General features: G+C 39.6%; 1 protein-coding gene across 1 annotated transcript; it reads right to left on the reverse strand.

Annotated features, from left to right (window-relative positions):
- Positions 1 to 4,150: 4,150 nt before the first annotated feature.
- Positions 4,151 to 13,314, reverse strand: LOC123624407 (zinc finger protein 585A-like). Its single transcript, XM_045532165.1, has 5 exons — positions 13,093 to 13,314; positions 9,152 to 9,278; positions 8,784 to 8,876; positions 5,051 to 6,460; positions 4,151 to 4,882 (listed from the first exon to the last, which is right to left on the reverse strand). The coding sequence occupies exons 1-5, from the start codon at positions 13,162 to 13,164 to the stop codon at positions 4,275 to 4,277; spliced, it is 2,310 nt and encodes a 769-aa protein (XP_045388121.1). The 5' UTR covers positions 13,165 to 13,314; the 3' UTR covers positions 4,151 to 4,274.
- Positions 13,315 to 16,768: the final 3,454 nt, after the last annotated feature.

Consider the following 16,768-nt stretch of genomic DNA (forward strand, 5'->3'; position numbering starts at 1 on the left):
TACACTCAGGTTGCTGCAATGTGACAGAAATTTTTATTTATTTATTTATCTTATTTTATTTTATTTTATATTTTGAGACAGAGTCTCGCTTTGTTGCCTGGGCTAGAGTGAGTGCTGTGGCATCAGCCTAGCTCACAGCAACCTCAAACTCCTGGGCTTAAGCGATACTACTGCCTCAGCCTCCCGAGTAGCTGGGACTACAGGCATGCGCCACCATGCCCGGCTAATTTTTTTTTCTATATAGATTTTTAGCTGTCCAAATCATTTCTTTCTATTTTTGGTAGAGACGGGGTCTCACTCTTGCTCAGGCTGGTCTCAAACTCCTGACCTCGAGCGATCTAACCACCTTGGCCTCCAAGAGTGCTAGGATTACAGGCGTGAGCCACTGCTCCCGGCCAGAAATTTTTTTTTTTTTTTAATAAAAAGTAGAGAAGGCTGATGGTACTACTCTCCTCCTGCCCTGTTCTGTGTACCCATGGAGAAGGCTGTGTGGTGGCTTCATCTGAATTACTTTTAACAAAGCCCTCTAGTCTCTGAGGGCCTTTCTCCTTCACTCCTGTACATCTCTGCAAGAACGGCCCTACAAGCAGGAAAGTTTGGCTTCTGCCCACCTAAAAGAGGAGTTCCAGTGAAGGCAGTATAATTTTCTCCCTGATTTGTTTCTTCTGGCCTTTTTTCAGTTTCTAGCAGCACATGATTACCTTTCCCAACTATGTACTTCCAGACATATATCCCTGGTCTGTCTTGTGCAGTGAAGGATGGGGATTGTGGATGGGGTTTCATGATGGAAGACCTTGCCCAGTGCCCATCCCTACCCACTTTGTTCGAACAGAATCATTTGGAAAATTTTCCTTGGCTTTCTGTCTTTAAAGGATATTCTTCCTCATGGAAGAAAATGTTATGGGCTTGATTTTAGACAGTATTTTGTTGAGGAGGAAATGATGCTGCCATGAAACCAGATGGCAAGTATCCTTGATCTGCTGCACAGACCTGATTCTGAAAACAAGCAAGTGAGGAGCTGCTTGTCTCAGTCTTGTAGTATTAGGCCTTTGTTTTGAGAGGTTGTCATGCATTGCAGGTGACTGTGTTTGGAGACAGTGTGGTTTGGGTCAAAAGACAGGGTTTTATAGAAAAAAGATGGTCAACAATGATAGTGAGAATTAAGTTTATTTTGAGGTTTTTTCCTGCCTGAGTCTGTTTCAGGGCAAGGCCCTTGGAGTCTTATGGGAGACAGTGGGGATAGCTTGGCAGTTACATGCCAAAAGTCTAGACTCTGATGGTATCTTTGTCTGATATATAAGCTCAGACAGGTATCACCTGTGTGTACTTGGACCATTTATTTCGATTCTTTCTTCCTTATACTTAATACTATTCATCTTTACAATGGTGATAATAATGACATTGTTATAGTCATGATTAATGGTAACATAATTAGGAAAAATCAGTTTCTTCAAGGCTTTTGAGACTTTGACAATTTCTTCAAAGGATTTCCTTGTTCCACCCACTCATATCGCAATCTTGATGTTTTTCTTATGGCCAAAACCCACTTACAGGTACATTTGCCAAAACTCTTTAGATTTCAAATGTAAAAGGTGTCCATTTATTTTATGTAAATTTACTGAAATATGGTTAATTGTCAACACAGGAGGGATACAAAACCACATACAGGTAAAAGCCAAAGAAGGAATTTCAGTTATATACAGAGTGGCAACTCTTTTATGAATTTAAGAAAAAGAGAACACAGAAGTTATGTCTACAAATTACAGCTAACCAAAGCCAACAACTGAATAGATGGGTTTTAGAACAGAGCAGACACAGATAAATTTAAAAAGTTAAGCTACTCAAATATGACAATAAATTATAGTATATGAGGAGAAAATAATCAAAAATAGTGAAGAACAAATACAAGCCCAATGTATAGAAAATTCAGTGTAACGTGTGGAAATGGGATTCTGAAAGTGAAGAAAGCAAGTCAGAGGCGATACTTGGACATTCCTAGCCCCACAATAACCAATGCCATGTTTTAAGGAGGACTTTACTACAAGAAAGCTAACCATAAAGAAAACTAACTAGGACCTCAAGAAGACATGTGCTGAAAGCCAACCCAAGACCTTAGAAGCTTGTAGAGAAAAAACAGAGAACTTTTCAAGCACCAACGAGTACACCAAGGACCACCAAGGAACAATTTCTAAACGTAGACAGTAGAAGCCAGAAGATTAAGTGCATGTAGGCAAAAACACATACCTCAGCAGGAATTTGTCATTACTCAAGAATGAAAAGGAAACTGAAAAGAAGAGAAAACTGAATTAGAAGACAAGGGACAGCCATGATTGGATATATAACCTTGTATAGTATCTTAGCCTGTTTTGTACTGCTATAAAAGAATACCACGGACTGGGTAATTTCTAAACAGATATTTATATTCTCACAGTTTCAGAGGCTAGGAAGTCCAAGATGAAGGTGTCAGCGTCTGGCAAGGGCCTTCTTGCTGTCTCATCACATGGCTGAAGGCAGAAGGGCAAAGAGTGCAAGAGAACAAACTCACTCCCACAGCTCTTTTTAAATGGCATTAATCTATTCATGAGGAATTTTCCCTCATGAGGTAAACACGTTCCATTACTCCCCACCTCCCAACACTGTTGCATTGGGGATTAAGATTCCAAAACATGAATTCTGAGTGCCACATTTAAACTACAGCATATAGAGGGCCACATTTAAACTACATCATATGGCATATGATTTGCCATTGAAACAAAAATGTCTTGTGGGAAAAAGCATGTAAACCAAGATCTCTACCATAATCACACATGCCCAATAATAAAGAAATACATGTTAATGAGGGAAAAACTAGTATAATAGATACCAAGGAACGGCATCATTCTATAATTGGGAAACCTTGCTTCCTCATAATACTTTCACAAAATAAATGTCATCAGTCATAAAAGACAAGGTGGCAAATTGATGAAACATGAAAGGCTGGAGGCAACTGAGGAGAAATCACTCCCAACTGCAATGTAGATCCCAAAGCAGAAAAAGGACCCGAGTAAAAAAACTGGTAAATTTGCCATTAAAATCTACAGTTTAGTTAGTAATACTGTTCCAAATTTACTCCCCTGTTCTTAGTCATTGTAAGATGTTAACATCAGGGGAATAGGGAAATTGGAATTATAAAGTACCTTCCTTGTCCTCTTTTTTCTCTTCTTCTGTATGTCTAAAATGAGTTCATAATGAGGATTTTGGTTTTCTTGTTTTTGGAAAGGTGCATTGTCAGGATGGAGAGGGGCATCCTACATATACCAGTTCCAAGAAACCTACAAACTCACACCCACCTTAACAAGAGCAAATAAAAACAGCAAGGAAAAACCACAGCCAGCAAGCCACACAGCCAAATACAATGCAGGGAAAAGAGCACAAGCAGGAATGCAGACTATAGGAAAGACATCCCTAATGCACAAGCCCCATTCATCCCTCCACTCACACAGGCAGCTACTCTGGCTATGGGTTTTGCTTCAGGCTCTGAAGCCCCTTAGGGAGCCAAACAGCCTAAAAGATCACAAGCAGTCCCACTCTCTGGGTCACAAGGAAGAATCACATGCACACCATCAATGAAGGCCTGAGGGGAAATACTATGGCAATTTCTAAGTTCCTAATCTTACTTTTTCAGTCTGGCCAGGTACTAACTGATCAATCAACTACTTGATCTACTGGAGGTCCTAGCCCACAGCCCAACACTACCCGAGAGGGACCCTGCTCCAGAAGTTTTCAGGGACTCATCCCTTAACAATCCTGTTGGTCATCATAATATGAGCGTAGCTCCTTGACCCTACATGTGCAGTTGGAGCGCAGCTTCAACTCCTGGAAGTTATGCAGGAGTAAGGAATGATATCTGTATCAGTATCATATTATGTTGTTTTACCATTCATTTTACTGGCACTGTACCAATTCCACAGAAAACAGAATTAACATTAACATAACAATATCATTTTTCTTATTAAGAATTCAGTAACAGTGTTCCATCACAGTTTTCACAAGCAGCTTTTTCTAATGCATTCAACTCAGTTCCTTCTCAGTATAAATGCATCAAGGTTTACTGAGGTTGAGAATGTGGGAAGCATCCTTTGCTTCATTCAGTGCCTTCTGAGATGTTATCTTCTGAACAGTCATGTGTGAGATTGAGATGTAAACATTTCTAATTACAATAATACATATTTTTCTGCTGCATGGATTCAATAATGTACATCTGTCCTCGTCAAGGTTTTCTAGCATTGTTGCTCTCAAGAGTGAATGCTCTGATGTACGTTGAGCACTGACTTCTCAAAGAAACCTTTCCCACAGACTGAACACTGGTAGGGTTTCTCTCCTCTGTGTCTTCTCTGGTGTTTATTCAAATTTGACTTATTGGTAAAGGCCTTCCCACACTCAGCACACACATAAGGCTTCTCTCCTGTGTGAATTCGCTGATGCTCATGTAGTTTTGATTTGTTAATAAAAGATTTCCCACAATCACTGCATTTATAAGGTTTCTCCCCAGTATGAATTCTATGATGTGTAATCAACTCTGACTTCTGTCTAAAGGTCTTCCCACATTCAGAACAAATGTAAGGCTTTTCTCCAGTGTGAGTTTTCTGGTGTTTATGGAGATTTGACCTGCCACTAAAGGCTTTCCCACACTCAGCACACACATAAGGCTTCTCTCCTGTGTGAATTGGCTGGTGCCCCAGAAGCTGAGACTTGGAGGTAAAGTGTTTCCCACAATCACTGCATTCATAAGGTTTCTCTCCAGTGTGAATTCTGTGATGCGTAATCAACTCTGACTTCTGTCTGAAGGTCTGCCCACATTCAGAACAAAGGTAAGGCTTATCTCCAGTGTGAGTTTTCTGGTGTTTACAGAGATTTGACCTGCCACTAAAAGCTTTCCCACACACAGCACACACATACCGTCTCTCTCTTGTATGAACTGGTTGATGCACCAGAAGCTGAGACTTGGAGGTAAAAGGTTTCCCACAATCATTGCATTCATAAGGTTTCTCTCCAGTGTGGATTCTCTGATGCACAGTTAATGCTGATTTCTGGTTGAAGGCTTTTCCACATTCATGGCATTCATATTGTCTCTCTCCAGTATGAATTTTCTCATGTATAGTAAGGTATGACTTCTGTGTGAAGGCTTTTCCACAGGTACTGCATTCATAAGGTTTCTCTCCAGTGTGGATTCTCTGATGTGTAATCAACTTTGACCTCTGAGTGAAGGACTTTCCACATTTAGAGCATATATAGGATTTCTCTCCTGTGTGAGTTTTCTGATGTGTAATTAGATTTGACCTGCTGGTGAAAGCCTTCCCACATTTACTGCACATACAGGGTTTTTCTCCTGTGTGAATTCGTTTATGCACATGGAGTTGTGACTTGGAAGTAAAGAATTTCCCACACTGACCACATTCATAAGGTTTCTCTCCAGTATGAATTCTTTGATGTGCAACCAAGCATGCCTTCCAGATAAAGGCTAGCCCACATTTCATGCATACATATGATTTTTCTCCCGTATGAATTCTCTGATGCACTGTGAGTGTTGACTTCTGAGTGAAGGCTTTTCCACAGTCACTGCACCCATAAGGCTTCTCTCCAGTGTGAATTCTCTGATGTATAATCAACTCCGACCTGTAAGTAAATGCCTTCCCACATTCTGTACATATGAAGGATTTCTCTCTAATTTTAACTTTCTCATGTGTAATGAGATTGCAACTATTATTGAAGAACTTCCCATATTTGGTACTTACACAGGGCTTCACTCTTGTGTGAATTTGTTGATGTACCTGAAGTTGGGACTTGGAAATGAAGGATTGCCCACATTTACTACATTCATATGGTTTTTCTCCAGAATGAATTCTTTGATGTGCAGTCAATTGTGTCTTCTGGATGAAGGGCTGTCCACATTCAATACATAAATAGGATCCCTCCCTCGTATGAATTTCCTCATGTATCTGGAGGGTGGACTTTTGTGTGAAGGCTTTGCCACGATTTCTGCATTCAGGGTGTCTCTCACCAGTATGAATTTTCTCATGTATACTGAGATCTAAGTTATCAGGGAAGCCTCTCCCACATTCACTACATTCATAGAGTTTTTCTCTGGTATGAATTCTCTGATGCCTGATGAGAGAAGATACTTGGAAAAATAAGTTTCCACATTCATTGCATTTGTACGGCTTGTCTCTAGTATAGGTTTTTTGATGTGTAATGAATTCTGACTTCTGTACAAAAGATTTCCCACATTTAGTATATACATAGAGATTTTCTCCTGTATGAACTTTCAGATGTATGTTAAACTGTGACTTCTGGGTGATGATCTTTCCAAATTTGGCACATTCATAATGTTTCTCCCCAGGATAAATTTTCTGATGTTGAGAAGATGCCTGTTTATACCTGAGGATTTTTCTGCATTGATTATGGTCCCACAATTTCTGACCTGTTGGGAGTATACTCATGGTCAGTATAGGAAGAAATATTACCATATTTAGTAATCTTTAAATTTTAACATTCTTTGATGCATTTTTTAATCATGACTATTGAACTATAAATCATGTCTCAAATCATTTCCACATGAATCCTAGTGATGGGCTCTTTTGGAGGAAGAAAAGATGTTTGAGTTTAGATGAATTATTTTTCTAATGTCCTTATATTCATAATGCCTCTTTGCAGTCAATATCTTCTTGAAGAAAGCAACATCACTGAAAGATTTAATTTCTCTTTGCTGATAGCTATCTGGTCACCAAATTGCCACAGTTTTCCAAGATTGAAATACAACTTTACATCATTTCTATATTCACCTTCCCTTTCAATGTGGAAAGAAGACTTTTCAGAGATTCCCTACAGTGAGGCTGAAAACCCAAACTCCCTTTCTCAAAGGAGAAAACAGTTATTTTAGCTCAAAGAACAGCTGGTAGAGGCTAGAGGGAAGGCTACAAATGATTCATCCTGAATCAACACAGAGAAAAGGGTCAGAGTAAGTAATTTGATGAGGGTGGTGATAGTGTATTCATAGGAAACATTCTGGGACACAAGTCAACCGTTATAAAAAAAAAATAAACTAGAAGAACAGACTGCACCATGGATAGATATGGAAAAAGTAAGACAAGGAACAAGAAATATAGCACCGTAACATTTATTAGTTTTAAAGATCTATACCTATGATTCACTGTAAATTTTACAGCATGAATGAATTCAAAAAATAGTTACTGGCCAGGCACGGTGGCTCACGCCTGTAATCCTAGCCCTCTGGGAGGCCGAGGCGGGTGGATCACTCGAGGTCAGGAGTTTGAGACCAGCCTGAGCGAGACCCCGTCTCTACGAAAAATAGAAATAAAAATTATCTGGACAACTAAAAAAATATATATAGAAAAAATTAGCCGGGCATGGTGGCACATGCCTGTAGTCCCAGCTACTCGGGAGGCTGAGGCAGAAGGATCGCTTAAGCCCAGGAGTTTGAGGTTGCTGTGAGCTAGGCTGATGCCACGGCACTCACTCTAGCCTGGGCAACAAAGTGAGACTCTGTCTCAAAAAAAAAAAAAAAAAAAGTTACTAATATAAACCAGTGACTGATAGTGGGAAGGGAGACAGGTTTAGACAAGGAGAGAAAGGGAATAAATTAAGAAATAAAATAAGAGAGGATCCTCACCCACACTCATGATGATAGTGTGTCCTAAACTGAGGACTATGATTAAACTCAATCATCAGGTCAAGTACAAAAATAAAGCAATAACAAAAACACCAATCAGGCAGACAGCCCTAGTAAGTGTAGAATCACTGAAACAACATTAGAAGGCAATGTCAGGAAAGGTGATTAATAATGTGAAACACAGCAGACTGATGCTCCTCAAGATTATGTGACAGTAAACCCCAAGTCATCAGCTGGTTGAAAGGCATGGAGAATTGGGAAAAACTGAGAAATATCATGGCAGTACCTGTGGGGAAAACAGGAAGAAAGCCTGATTGGAGAGAAAGTTCTGAGGCATGTCACAGGGACAAAGAAAAAAATAAAAGAGGACTAGTACAAGTGGGAGTGTGTGACACCCAGTAATTTTGAAAGAAAGCAGATCCATGAATGCCTGAATGTATAAAGAAGGACTCTAGGATTATGGGGAAGGCAGAAAAAAAAAAAGAATGTTAGAGAAAAGAAGTATAATCAAGAAAGAAAGATCTTTAATGAGGCACACTGACACGATTTGAAATCCAAAAAGCCAAGGAAGAAGACAGAAATGACAAAGGTCATCCAGGTAGAAGGCATTTAGTTATCTAAGAGACCAACATTAAGGATCCTCAAGCAATATATAAAATTTAATAGGCTGGGCGTGGTGGCTCACGCCTGTAATCCTAGCACTCTGGGAGGCTGAGGCAGGTGGATTGCTTGAGCTCAGGAGTTTGAGACCAGTCTCAGCAAGAGCGAGACCCCATCTCTACTAAAAATAGAAAGAAATTATCTGGCCAACTAAAATATATATATAGAAAAAAATTAGCCAGGCATGGTGGTGCATGCCTGTAGTCCCAGCTACTGGGGAGGCTGAGGCAGTAGGATTGCTTAAGCCCAGGAGTTTGAGGTTGCTGTGAGCTAGGCTGACACCACGGCACTCACTCTAGCCTGGGCACCACAGCGAGACTCTGTCTCAAAAAAAAAAAAAAAAATTTAGTACCTTCCAGAAGAGTCATTATAATAGTATTTCAAAGGTTCTAGTCTTGTCAAGACAGCTGAGATTCACTCCCATCTCCCATCTAACTGCATCACATTCACTCACCTGGACTGCTCTGATGTGGACTCTCACTCTGCAGTGTCCAGGGCTCCTTTCCTTGCTCCAACATGACAACCTCTTCTTTAGGAACTTGATACCCTGTACGTGGGAAATGATAAAAGATGGGGTCCAGCTAATTATGTTTCAGAGGCCAATCAATAAAATCTCATTGCTCAATGAGAGTTTGTTCTTCAGAAATGTAACGACATACCTCTAAGAAGAAAGTAACATTGTGAGTGCCCAAAAGAGTTAAAGAATCCTGGACAAATCCAAGACAATACTTCATCTTATATAAGATGTATCACAGCATTCATCAGCTGAGAATGGAAATCTCAGTGGGGGATCTGTTCAGATACCAAAGTGACAGTACTTACCTACTGAGAGCAGGTGGCTGTAGGTATCTAGCATCATATCCCGGTAGAGGTTTCTCTGAGAAGGGTCCAAGTGCTGCCACTCCTCTCTGCTGAAATCTATAACCACATCCCTGAAGGACACTGATCCCTGTAAGGACACATTCTTATTCAACGTGAATAGTTGTCTCTTGGAGATAGACAGACTATATTTAGGAATATGGAACATGGGATTTGCTATTGTGTTTAATTTAGCTCCTCTTTTTAAAATTCACCCCGTATTTCCCTATTAATTTATTATATTTCCCTATTAATTTGTTATGCTCTATATTGTAAACAAAATAAAACCAAGCCAAAAACAAAGCTGACAATAATTTTGAATATGATCTTTCATGCAAAACTATGGCATTGAGATCAATTGTAAAAACATATGAACTTTGCCATCATTTTTCACTATGTTGGAAGTCTTGGATCAACATTATAATTTCTTCAGGAACTTGAATCATTTGTTCTTGCCAATTTAGACATTTATTTTTGGTAACAATATTATCCTTCTGCTTAGGTTTTCATATTTTTTGCAAGACTTTATATAATATTCATTCATGATTGTTTTACAGATAGAAGTAACTATTTCTCCTGTTTTGTTACATACTTTGGTCATATTTATCTATACTCTTTTTTTTTTGAGACACAGTCTCACTCTGTTGCCTGGGCTAGAGTGAGTGCCATGGCTTCAGCCTAGCTCACAGCAATCTCAAACTCCTGGGCTCAAGCGATCCTCCTGCCTCAGCCTCCCGAGTAGCTGGGACTATAGGTATGCGCCACCATGTCCTGCTAATTTTTTCTATATATATTTTTAACTGTCCATATAATTTCTTTCTATTTTTAGTAGAGACGGGGTCTTGCTCTTGCTCAGGCTGGTCTCGAACTCCTGAGCTCAAACAATCCGCCTGCCTCGGCCTGCCAGAGTGCTAGGATTACAGGCTTGAGCCACCGCGCCCGGCCCTATCTATACTCTTGTTTCTTGATTATTACCATGTAGAAGCAACTTGTGATTATGTTAAATATCTCCAGCAACTATTTTTCTTCTCTGCGACTGATTTCTTCCCTTATCTTTTTTCAGTCCTTATTGTTCTTTTATCTTTTATCTTTATTGACTTATTCTTTTTCTAACTTCTTCAGTTGAAACCATAACTCATATTTTATTTTTTTCCAAACTTCCAGGTTTCCTAAAAAAGGCATTTAAATCTGTATTTTCCCCTTCTATCTACAGTGTAGCTTTATGATACAAACTTTAAATGTAGGACTTCATTGAATTTTTTTTTAATTGTGAAAAAAATATAAAAATAATTAAAATGCCAAAATGTCCAATTCAGTGGCATTAAATATATTCACATTGTTTTGCAAGAATCTGTTATTTTTTATTTCTAATTTGTGCTCTTGGTAAGAAAACAGAATCAATGTTATAGCAAAGGTTTATGTTTTTTCTGCTTTGATCAGTGTTTTTGAGAGTACTGTGATAAAATGGCCAATGATATATTTAATGATTTCTGTTCATTTTTAGCTAACATAGTTCAAAGATATAGTATTAATTAAATAAATGCTGGCAATTTTTATAATTCTTTATATATTATTCCTTCTATAAGTATGAAATATCAATCTTCATCCCTTTAGTTATTATTCATCTTAAATTCCTTTCTATCTGTTCCTAAAATTGCAGCCCTAGCTTCCTTTTTGTTCTTGTTTCTAAGTCAATCTTTTTCTATTCCTTCTTTTTTTTTTTTTTTTTGAGACAGAGTCTTACTCTGTTGCCCGGGCTAGAGTGCTGTGGTGACAGCCTTGCTCACAGCAACCTCAGACTCCTGGGCTCAGGCAATCCTCCTGCCTCAGCCTCCCGAGTAGCTGGGACTACAGGCATGCACCACCATGCCCGGCTAATTTTTCTATATATAGTTTTAGCTGTCCGTATAATTTCTTTCTATGTTTAGTAGAGATGGGGTCTCGCTCTTGCTGAGGCTGGTCTCAAAGTCCTGAGCTCAAACGATCCGCCTGCCTCGGCCTCCCAGAGTGCTAGGATTACAGGTGTGAGCCACTGCACCCGGCCCATTCCTTCATTTTTAAAGGAAGACAAAAGCAGCCCTTCACAGCTGAGAGTTGGCCTGGTACTATCAGTTAAATCTCAGTGTTGCTAGAGGTGGCAGATCTTAGCTGGCAGGATCAGCTCAGAGATGGTATTCTCCATGGTGCTACACAAAAACAATCTCACTGAACCCCAATGTCAAACAAGACCACTCTCTGACCATTACAGTGCAAGATGAAACAGGACCACTCTATAATCATGGCTAAGCACAGACAAAAATCAGAACATTGTTCAAAGCACAAAAGTGAACAAACGTCTTCTTATTCTGCCTAATACAAGTGACTGCTGCTTCTTTGCCAATGATATCTTATGCCTCAATCCATTCTTCCTATCTTCTAGATTAAAATTATTAATATACCGAATCATAAAATTGCTCAATAGCAAAAGAAGTGGCGGTTCATTGAGATTCACCTGACACCCTCACTGCATATGACTAAACCATGAAATGAAATTCCACTACTTCTTATGTATCCAATAGAAAGGGAAGATACAACAAGAATGTCGACTGCTACCTTGTTCATAATATTTCCTGTATTTCACTGAACAAACATTAAAAAAGTAATGTGCAAAAAGTTTGGCTAGTAGGCCATTTTTTGTGAAATCCAAAGAAAAACATTTGTAGCTATTTTCACTGGCATAGAGAACTAAGCAAACAAAGAAAACTAGTAAAATCAGTCATTTACATAGGGAGACATGGACAGGCAAAGGAAAGGTGAGTGAACTACAGTCCATCTCCCCTGATTTTCTTTCACCACAATACTTTCAGTGTGTTGTTTTTTATATTTTTGTAATTTTTTAACTAAGTGTATGTATAGCCTATTCAAAAAATTAAACTATTCCTAATAAACTATCACATTATCTTCAGGGGGATTAAGAAATAATATTATATCCATGAAACAAGAACAGGATGCTAACAAAAAAAATATTTAGAATACAAACTAGAGTTTTTAAAAGTTAAAACTTTGAATTAAAATGTTGACAGCAGTAATAATAAGCCCAATAAAGACTGGAAGACAACGTTCCCAGAAAGGACAGCAACAAAGAAATAGAAAATAGTAGAGGAAAAAAATGGAGAACTAACAGCTGAAAAACAGAAGTTTCAAAAGCAGAATAAAGTGTTTGTGTTGGCCGGGTGCGGTGGCTCACACCTGCAATCCTAGCACTCTGGGAGGCCAAGGTGGGCAGATCGTTTGAGCGCAGGAGTTCAAGACCAGCCTGAACAAGAGTGAGACCCCCATCTCTACTAAAAAAAAAATACAAAGAAATTAGCTGGACAACTAAAAATATATAGAAAAAATTAGCGGGGCATGGTGGCGCATGCCTGTAGTCCCAGCTACTCGGGAGGCTGAGGCAGGAGGATTGCTTAAGCCCAGGAGTTTGAGGTTGCTGTGAGCTAGGCTGACGCCACGGCACTCTAGCCCGGGTGACAGAGTGAGACTCTGTCTCAAAAAAAAAAAAAGAAATTATTTGTGTTTGGGGAGGCACTGTAGGAAGAAATGGAGAAACACTTTCAAAATCCCACATAAAAGTGACTTCTAACCAGGAATTCTATCTACAGTCAAAAGCTCAAAACAGTTTGATGAAATAAACAGTTTTCCTTGACAGTCCACCTCTCCACTGCCATATTATACACTTAGCCTCCAAAGATAGAGACATTACCCAAGGGTTGCTCATTCTTGACAGGAGGATCAAGATTTATTTCAGGAGCAGCAGGTCTTGAATCTGGCTGCTTCCTCTGGCCCATCTGCCTCTACACATAGGCTTGGTGACTGATCAGAGATATCTATATCTGGGATGAGTTCCCACCCCTGAGACTTCTCGTCACCTCATATGAGCTGCCATGATCCTCTGGAGCCAGGGCTGGGGATCTCTGGGGTAAGGTCCAATTAGCTGGCATGGCCAACTGGGTTGCAACCCTACTTCTCTAGGGAGGCTGAAGCTTAATGGTCATCTGTGAACTCAAGCAGAGCTGCTGGGAAGAGATGGACTGGATTCTGGAGGATGATCTGGTCCAGGGGCTCTCCAGAGACATCAAGAAACCTAGAAAGACAATGTCTACATAGTCATTCAACATTCACCACATAAACACTTCCTAGATACACCAAGGTGCAAGTGTCCTAACTAGAAACCAGAGCAGTGGTTCTCAAACTTTGGTACATATGCAAATCACTCAGAGGGTTTATTAAATAAAACACAATTAAAAATTCTCAGCCTCAATCCCAGTTTCTGATTCAGTAGGTCTACGGTAGAGCCCAAGAATTTTCATTTCTAATGAGTATCCAGGTAATGCTGATGCTATTGGTTCAGGACCACACTTTCAGAATCAGTTCTGTGGAGTATACAAAATTTAACAAAATCTGTGATGGGTATTAGTCATGGTAAAATATGGGAAAAACCATGAGATTTGGAGTAATAATACTGCAGATTTGAATTGTAGCTCTGCCTCCTTTCAGCTATGAGAACATGAAGAAGTTACTTCAGTTTTAGTTTCAGAAATTAGGATGAAAATGCCTAGCTCAGAGTTATGAAAATTAAATGAGGCTTACATTATTCCACGCATCTGTGGCATATGAGAATCATGGAATAAATATCAACAATTACCATGCCCTATCAGATATTAAAACAATATGAAAAACAGTGTAATCAAAACAAATAAATATACCAGAAAATATTGATTTATACATGTGACAAAAATGGTATTTAATTGGGTGTGCACAAGGCATTCACTGCATAAATGGCCCTCATGTAACTGGCCCTCATATAACTGGTCTACTTGGAACAAAATAAACTAGATTTCCATCACATGCTATCCTGACAAATTCTAGCAGGACTGAACATTTAAATATGTGTATTTTTAAAATACCAAAGAATATTAAAATGTATTTTAGGAGTATATATTTGTATAACATTATGGTGGGGTACCAATGATCTTATTACACTTGAAAGGAAAATCAGAAGCTATAAAAGAAAGAACAGGTAATTCTGATTAGATGATCTTTCCTAATTTTATGTTAAAATACACAGTAAAAAGTTAAATTAAGATATATATAAGATTTTTTCAATATGTGACAATAGCTTGCTTCTAATGTTAAAACAACTCTAACAATCACTAAGGAAAATAAAAGGCCAAAGACTCTATTTCCCTCTCTTCCTCCATCTCTGTATCTCTTTGCTCTTTCATCTCTCTTCAACCAGAGCAGCTCTATTTTATATAATCCGTCCAAAATTTTGCTTGCACAAAAATTTCCACAGTTAAAATATTTTTTTTCAAAAACACTGCTCTGGTCTTTTCCCTTCCTGAACAATTCAGTCCTATAGCCACTAGGTGGCAGCAGAGCAAGGGAGATTCCTCATGGGGTGAGGCAACCACAGAGAAACGAAGCAGGGTGTCATAGCAGGCCCCAGGGAATGTGCCAGGCATCCCCTTGGTGCTGGGGATAGAGCCAGGGTGGAGCAAGACAGGCCTCAGCCTACATGGAGCACACAGGCCAGCAGGAAGGACAGACACGGAGACTGCCATCAGAAAACAGAAATGGTTAACTGAAGGCCCTTCACCAATACTGGTGAAACACTGACAGAATCTGTCCCAGGGGGAGATGGAGGAGAGGCAGTCAATCCCAGAAGCCAGAATGGCCAGTGGAATATCACAGGTTCATGGATTCAATAGATTGACTGTGGCTTCACTAAGAAGAGAAAGCTGGACTTTTATAAATATTTTTTATTTAGATACTCTTTTAAAAAAATTCAAGACATACATTCTAATGGCACAGGTGTAAGATGGAATACAGATTGTCAAAAAAAAAAAAAAAAGTCCAAAGAAAAATTGGAAAAAGGATAGTAAAATTCACATAGACATGACTAAATATCTCAAAAGATATAACAACTCCAGCCTCCCACAACAATTTATAAAAGAACTCATTTTCCCAAATGTTTTGCAGCACGGGATACTGTTGCTTTTTTAAAGTTTTTACAATTCTAAGGGAAAATTATATCTAATTGTTGTGATGCAAATAATAATATAATTTCAACTATATGAAGCACAAATTGACAGAAGGAAGGAGAAGTGGACAAATAACCTTTGTGGTGTGAGTAGTTTACCGTCCTGTAATTAATCAAGCACACAAAATAACCTGTGAGGAGATATGCTTAATGAATATAATCAGAGAACATAGCACATTATTTTTATGTAATTGATGTGCCATTTATGAAACTGACAATGAACTAGACCACAAAGCAATTTTTCTTTTCCTTTTTTAAAAAATTTTTACAAGGTCAGCAATTTTTCGACTTGAGTCTTACGCACAGACATTATCTGAAACAGAAAATGCACTTCTAAATAACTCATGGGTCAAAGAAAAAAATAACTGAAAATTTTTAACAAACGCTTAGATATGAGCAAAAAAAAAAAAAAAGTTACACACCAAAGCTTCTGTGTAAGAAAGCTTGTGAATCAAAGAAGGGTGGAAATTAATGAGCTGAACTTTCAACTCGGGTTAGAAATCAAGCTGACCTAACCTATCACCATGGCTGACATGACCACAGTCACTGACCACAGACTGCCATCACTCCTGTCAAAAAGCCCCATTATTGGCCGGGCGCGGTGGCTCACGCTTATAATCCTAGCTCTTGGGAGGCCGAGGCGGGTGGATTGTTTGAGCTCAGGAGTTCGTGACCAGCCTGAGCAAGAGCGAGACCCCATCTCTACTAAAAATAGAAAGAAATTATATGGACAACTAAATATATATAGAAAAAATTAGCCGGGCATGGTGGCGCATGCCTGTAGTCCCAGCTACCCGGGAGGCTGAGGCAGGAGGATCACTGGAGCCCAGGAGTTTGAGGTTGCTGTGAGCTAGGCTGACGCCACGGCACTCACTCTAGCCTGGGCAACAGAGCGAGACTCTGTCTCAAAAAAAAAAAAAAAAAGCCCCATTATTACTATCTTGTTTTTGTTTTTGTTTCTGAGAGATGGAACCTCACTCTGTCTCCTAGGCCGCAGTGCAGTTGCACAATCATAGCTTACTGCAGACTGGAACTCCTGGGATCGAAAGACACTCCCACCTCAGCCTCCGGAGCAGTTCGAACCATGGGCGCCAGCCATCGGAGCCGGCTTCAAAGGGCCCCATTACTGACCCTAGAAACCCTACCACAGACAACCACGAAGGGACGCCACAGATTCCCCGCACTCCCAGCGCGTAGTAACTGAACCCGGAAACCACGAACTTCACAGACAACTTCCCCCACCTCCTGTTACTAACTCCACAGATTCCCTAATAGCGACCAACCAAACTCACCTCAGAGACCTCTCGGGATTAAAATAGGCAACTATTTCTTACCCCAGCCCAGAAATCGCCTTCCAGGACCCCTTCAACTTCCGGTCCGACTTCTAGCACCACCCTCTACGGACTTTTGGTCCACCCCTAATGGACTCTTGGTACTGCGCATGCTCTGATCTAACTTGCAAGCCACGTTCTGTCGGGGGTCAACAGGGTGCAGATACGTGG

The sequence above is a fragment of the Lemur catta genome, chromosome 19, assembly GCF_020740605.2.
Source record: "Lemur catta isolate mLemCat1 chromosome 19, mLemCat1.pri, whole genome shotgun sequence".
NCBI lineage: Eukaryota > Metazoa > Chordata > Mammalia > Primates > Lemuridae > Lemur > Lemur catta.

What these genes read in the sequence shown, in the direction of transcription:
- LOC123624407 (XM_045532165.1), bottom strand. Translation starts at nt 13,164, where the DNA reads ATGCCAGCTAATTGGACCTTACCCCAGAGATCCCCAGCCCTGGCTCCA. An exon ending in ATCATGGCAGCTCATATGAG is followed by an intron (nt 9,279 to 13,092) that starts GTGACGAGAAGT and finishes GTGTCCTTACAG; the next exon opens with GGATCAGTGTCCTTCAGGGA. An exon ending in TCCACATCAGAGCAGTCCAG is followed by an intron (nt 6,461 to 8,783) that starts GTGAGTGAATGT and finishes TACTCCCAACAG; the next exon opens with GTCAGAAATTGTGGGACCAT.